The 6,268-nt window shown below is 30.6% G+C and overlaps 1 protein-coding gene across 4 annotated transcripts; it reads right to left on the bottom strand.

The window, feature by feature from the left end:
- Positions 1–1,751: 1,751 nt before the first annotated feature.
- LOC100806255 (uncharacterized) lies at positions 1,752–4,126 on the bottom strand. Of its 4 annotated transcripts, none has more exons than XR_001386330.3 (5): positions 3,415–4,002; positions 3,293–3,337; positions 3,098–3,195; positions 2,058–2,174; positions 1,752–1,958 (listed from the first exon to the last, which is right to left on the bottom strand). XR_001386330.3 is itself a non-coding variant. In XM_014771243.3 (4 exons), the coding sequence occupies exons 1-4, from the start codon at positions 3,790–3,792 to the stop codon at positions 2,159–2,161; spliced, it is 537 nt and encodes a 178-aa protein (XP_014626729.1). In that variant the 5' UTR covers positions 3,793–4,001; the 3' UTR covers positions 1,752–2,158. The 4 variants fall into 4 exon arrangements, 1 of the variants encoding a protein (XP_014626729.1); XR_001386331.3 differs by having other exon boundaries at positions 3,293–3,332; XR_001386329.3 differs by having other exon boundaries at positions 3,098–3,337; positions 3,415–4,126.
- Positions 4,127–6,268: the final 2,142 nt, after the last annotated feature.

Here is a 6,268-nt window from a genome sequence, read left to right as displayed (position 1 = left end):
ACTCATTTTCAACTTACTCACATATATATCTTATCACAAAATAAGTAAAAACTAGATTTTATAATTATTTTCTACTAGTTTACCGGTTTGGCCCTTACCCATACTTACCATGTCCAAAGCCAGTGGTTCCTTTCCCCTGGGTGCATTAAAATAAGCCTGCAGGTTCCAAATTGAATAGTTAATATATAGTTGAAAACTAAAGCATATCTTACTAATTAACTATATGAGCAAGTGATTGTTCTCTCACCTTGTCTTAAATCAACATGTCCAAAGATACATGAATTTGGTTTTAAATGGAATGATAGGGAAAATCTAGTGTTTACATATGCATAATGAGAAAATGACAACAATCTATAAAAAGGAAAATAAAAGATTTAATTACTCTACAGATACTTAAAGATTTACCAAATTTTTTTATTAAGTCCCCTAAACTTGTATGTATTTTTTAATTAGGTCTATGTTGGACCTAATTAAAAAATAAATATAAGTTCAGGGACATAGTTAGAAAAAAATAAAATAGTTCAGAGCCTTATTTAAAAATGAAAAAAAATTCAAGGACCTAATTAAAAATCACCAACCTTTGTAGGCCGATATTCTCAACTCTATAGGCCGGTATTCTCACTTTTGCAAGCTCTAAACTTTTTTTGTTTCAATTGGATCCTTGAACTTGTATCCAATTGAAAAGAAAAAAAAATCCCAAAACATAATAATAATAATAATAATCTTCAAATTGAACAATTTAATACAAAATTTTTTGTATTCTATTAGGTATGAATTAATACAATTGTGGACATGGTAAAGTTTTATTATACACGTAGAGAGAATATGTGCACATGGCAACGTGGATGCAAGATCCAAGATTAAACGCATGTTTGAATAGCAGTTAGAGGTATTGCAGCGTTTGTTATGAGACAAATCCAACCGATAAAGGCAGAAATAATAGTCCTAATTCATTTGCAAACATAATTATGAAGGCACTTGAACATTCAAACATGCCTTAAATTTAAGAGGGAAATATTTCAGTTAGTACATGTTTAGATTAAAATTTACAAATGTAAATTTGAATTAAAATAATATTGTAAATTTAAGTTTGATATAAATGAGTTTATTATAATATGTTTAATTTATATCTTATTTGCATATCATTTATCGCATGAGAGAAATAAACAAAAAAAAAATTATATATTTGTATTATTATATATGCATCACATCTCTTCCTTTTGTGTGCATCATTATTTCAGTTGAATGGTTTAATTGATACAAGGTACATGTAGAAACTTCTTCTTTTAAAAATAATTCCCAAAGCTTAATTTGATCAAAAATTGACTAAAATTATTTCTCAAAAAAAGGTTGACAATAAATTCAGCTATTTACCAACTATCTAGTATAAATGATAGAATAATATCATAAACATAGATATATAGTTGGAAAAGAAAAAAAAGAAAAAAATTTAGAAACAATTAAAGAGAATAAGTGCTGCACAGTTCTTCTATAACAGCACAAAACTTTCATCCATTTAGCTATGCAACACATTGCAGTCAAATTTAGTAGATGCTCATAAGCTCATTCGGTCCAAAAGTGTCCATCATTATTATATGAATGCAACAAATTTGCACCAAATATCAATTTTTGTGGGTGGTTTATCAGTTTTCTAAAGATTCAATGATCGACCCTCCAACTTATAGAAAAGATAGGCATAGACTATGAAAACATAGGCTGGTACCAGAAAAACAAGGAATAAAGAACCATAATTAAAATAAAATGAACTATAATATTAATTCACATATAGTTGGCTGGCTACTAGCCATGATGTAAACAAAAAAGATTAATTACATAAAATAGAATACTGGATTTGAAACAAGGTAGATTCACTTAGGTGCTAATTGTTGAGGGTCGATAAAGTCGTAGAATGATTCGATTTTCCACATCTATTCTGTTAGCAAGGGATCTAGCATAGCCTGTGAGAATTTACAGGCATATGTCATTCAGAAATGTTGAACATAATTCCCAAAAGATGAATATGCACAAGTGCAGCTGCTTAGTATTTTGGGACAAACCTTTAAGACCAGCTGTAAACAATTCAAACCACCTTCGATTGCTTGAGTCCATAGAGCAGCTGGCAAACTTGATGTCTCAAATGCACATACCAGTGTTTCATCTAAGTCCAGCACAACCTACAAGTGCACATATAATATCAAAATCTACATTAGCAATAGGAAGAGAGGAAGTAACAAAAGAAAACTACTAAAGAATGACATCATTAACATTCTTCTAACAGCTCATCAATAGAATACACCTTATACCACTTTTCCATTCTTCTTTTCTGACTAACAAAATAAATTCAAACCAGTATGTTTTGCATGCCAAATTTGGGCATTTGCAAGTGTGTGCCAAGGGTAAAAGTAAAGACATGTAAATTAAAACAAAATAACAACTCAACGAGAGAAGCTACATGCAAATAGCATGGTTGAAACATGTGTACATGAATAAAACTGAGTCATATTCTGATAAAAACGCAGAAACTATTGTGAGTAGCTTCTGCTTGGACACACGTAAAGCTTGGAATCCAAACATGCGGTAAATATCAATGAGGAAGTTTTCGAAACACATCATTGTATATTACAATTTACAAGCAAACTAAGGAATCGGTGCAACAGACAACAATATAACAGCAAATCATAAATCCCTCCATCATAAAAATTCAAAACACAAGGGGCATCAAGCTGTCATCAGTAGGAAAATGTTTGCATGAAATTTTATGCATTAGTAGCAAAATGTTGTGGGAAGATATTGCATTACTCACTAGTACTCCTTAACTTGAAAGTTACCATGGTTTATGTAGTAACATAAATATCAGATAATAAAAGTGCCAATCACACACAATAACCTCATAAGCATTCACAAAGTTTTGCCTAGATTGAAGTAAATTATTCAGCGTTCCCTTCAACTCTTTCTGCTTGTTCTCAAGCAGCACATTATCATTCTCAAGATAAATCACTCGTATTACAATTTACAAACACAATTCAATTAAATTTTCCATCTTTTTATGCAGAAAAAAACCCTTCAACAATTGCACAAACATTAAATTCCCCCAAACCTTTCTCTCCAGTTTCTGGTGTCCTCTTTTGCAGAAGCCAACTCGTCCTGCAATTCTTGTATCCTTTTGCCGCACTCTTCATCGTTCCGCTTCAGCTTCTACTCTCAAACGTGGCAAACTAAACCAACAAGAAAATACAAAAAGCACTACGCTACGCGACGAAGAAACTTGACCTAATTGAAGGGAGTCGAAAACCTGGACTAGAAGGTGGTGTTGCTCGGTGGCAGAGTGCTCTCTGTCCTGAAAGTGTGAAGGTTAGTGGAAGAGGAAATGATTTTGGAGAATTAGCGGTTGGTATTGGAGACGAAGATTGTTACCCTAAGATCACGAACTTCGGCAACAAGGGCTTGTAGTTGGAAATCATAAATCCCTTTCGCCTCCGCCACCGCCACCACCACGCTCACCAAGTACACCATACTCAACCCCAGGTCCTCCATACTCAACCCCAAGTCCACCATCAGCTCCACCAGTGCCCTCATAACCCCCGTGCTCACCGCCTTCACCTTATTCTCCTTCGTCGTCGAACATAGCGCGTACCGCACAGTCACCGAGTTCTTCTTCCCGTGCAATCCCCCTCCTTCTAGAAGCTTCAGTAGATGCAGAATCGCTCCCACCCTCCCTATCATCACCTTATCTTCCTCCTTGTTTTTCGATAACCGAACCAATGCGCACACCGTGTTCTCCTTTGCCATCATTGTCTGTTTCTCTAGTGCTGCCACCAGCGCCTTCACCGCTCCATACGAACGCACGATAGCCGCCAGTGAAGGAGGTGGAAGGCATGAAAGGAATTGTCGAAGAGGATGGGAAAGGAGATGTCGTCGAGGAGAGTGATGACTCTAGGGTTTGAGGAAATGAAAGGACTGGGAGGTATGTTGGTTCTAAAGGAGTGGAGTAGGGGTTTTGTGTGCGGGCATTTTATTTATAAAAATACCACTGCATATTTTTTAACATCGGTTTTGACACCGATGTTAAGTAAACGATGCTAAATCTTATTTTTGTAGTAGTGCAACCTTCTTATTGTGCTTTTCTACATTCTATAGAGCTATCAATATTGAGCTTATAAAACTTGGATCTTTTTTATTTAATTAAAAAATTAAACTTGATTAGACATTTAATGAGTCAACTTCAAATAGTCCACAAATAGCTTATTTTAATAATTTGTTCACAAAAAGCTATTTTTTTAATGAATTTTTATTAATAATTGTTTGGCCCAACTTTTACTTATAAGTAGCTTTTAAGCTAAAAAAACTAAGTCAAAGAAATACAAAGTTTATTAACTTTTATAACAATTAATTATATCAAAAATGATTTTTAATTAATCTACTATGTGAGGTTTTTACACTAACCTGCATAAAAATTTAACTTTTAGAATGATTTGTGAAAGGAAAAAATAATTTGATTAAAATTTATCATTGTCAATTTTATCACTAATTATATTTCATCTCTAAATATTTTGATGATGAAATTTATATTAGTTTAACATTGAATTTGTTTCATTAGTAAATTTTATTTTTCTTATAATATCACATGCGATACGACTTATACCGAACAACATAGTCAAATTTAAACCAAAGCCAATGTGATAAGTGTGTTTTTTGTTTTTATTTTAAAAGTTATCGAGGCTAATAATTTATTGATCGAATTCTTTTTGAAAACATTATTGATCGAAGTTGAAAGGATTAAGAAATATTGTTGGGTTTAAAAAGTTTTATTTCCTAACAGGCGCATCTCTCATTGAACTTACATTTAGTTAATTAACTAGAAAAATAAAATTGTGACAGACTAATTTAAATATATTTTTTTCCAAATTTTGAGTATTCAAGTATCATATTATATTAGACATTTGAATTGCTTGATTGAAGTTTTCTTTTAGAGGTGCTTGATTGAAGTTAGGTAAGTGTAGTATGAAGAAGACGTTCACATCAATTAATTCTTTTTTTTTTTTTACAGCCACATAAATTAATTCTAACACTGCAATAATCACTTGCAAATTTATATAAATAATTTTTATTAGACTCATTAAATGTTTGCGATTCTAGTATGACTTTTGGGTAAATAATTTTATCACTCAAGTGTTATCAGCCCTATGAATCATCTCAGCAATCAGTTACCACCTAAGGTTAGTATATGTCCAAAGAAAAAAAGAAGTTAATTACTTAGTACAATTTTTTTTATAGATAAAGTACAGAATTAATATAAATCACATTAATTAACAAAAAGTCCACTTGATTAGGTTTAGATTTTTGATTTTGTAAAGGACGAAAATTAGGTTTAGATTAGGGGGCATTTGGTAGGAGATTTTTTTTTTATTTTCCGAGAATCATAGGTTGGGAAACTTAGTTTCCCATATTTGATATGTATTTTTAAAAAATAACATCCTTGGAAAAAAAATGTTTCCTAAGAATCTTTTTAATCAGTTCTCCATGAAATTTTTTCCATTGAGCGAGATGTAAATCTTACTTTTCCAAGTTTAAATTTTCTTTTACGTGAAAACATCATGTTATAATTTATTAAATTATATAATGTGATAAATAATTAAAATAATCGATAAAAATATATGGAACTCTTTGATTATTAGAAAACTTATTTAAAGATTCTTAATTGTCAATCAAACAAATTTTATTCATTCATAGGAAACATGATTCTTAGAATTTATGATTTCGTGAAATCATGATTCCTATGCACCAAAAACTTCTCACCTACCAAAACCTAAGTTGTCTATCTTAATATTTAGATATATGATCTCGGACTTTTATCAATTAAAAACATAAAATGGAAACAAACATGCTTATATATTTATAATATTTTTTTAAATAAATAATATGATGCTTGAAAATGTATTTAGTGAGAACGATTTTTATTGAGAAAATTATGAAGTATAAATCTTGTTCATATATCAATAATTAATTAATGGTCAGAATTAAAAGTTATTTTGTAGTTACATCACTACTTAAAAAAAAAAGTCATGTATATTTTTGTTTAAACTTTGACTATTCAAATGTAATTTAATGACTTATATTTGTAGTCTCAATTTTCATAACAAGGAAATGTTTTCATTCGATATGTTTCCTTATATTTATATTATTTTTCAATTAATGTTATAATTTATAATAATTAAATTATAAAGAATAAGCCATGGGTAATGTATTATTTTAAAAATAAATATACTTA

Source organism: Glycine max, chromosome 18 (genome assembly GCF_000004515.6).
Source record: "Glycine max cultivar Williams 82 chromosome 18, Glycine_max_v4.0, whole genome shotgun sequence".
In the NCBI taxonomy this organism is placed as follows: domain Eukaryota; kingdom Viridiplantae; phylum Streptophyta; class Magnoliopsida; order Fabales; family Fabaceae; genus Glycine; species Glycine max.
The sequence above is the reverse complement of the archived record's forward strand: the minus strand, read 5'-3'. Positions and strand labels throughout refer to the sequence as shown.

Excerpts from the sequence above, each read along its gene's own strand:
- LOC100806255 (XM_014771243.3), bottom strand. The coding sequence starts at position 3,792 with ATGATGGCAAAGGAGAACACGGTGTGCGCATTGGTTCGGTTATCGAAA. Across the intron at positions 3,338-3,414 it reads CCGAAGTTCGTGATCTTAGG|GACAGAGAGCACTCTGCCAC; the intron begins GTAACAATCTTC and ends TCACACTTTCAG. Across the intron at positions 3,196-3,292 it reads AACACCACCTTCTAGTCCAG|AAGCTGAAGCGGAACGATGA; the intron begins GTTTTCGACTCC and ends GTTTGAGAGTAG.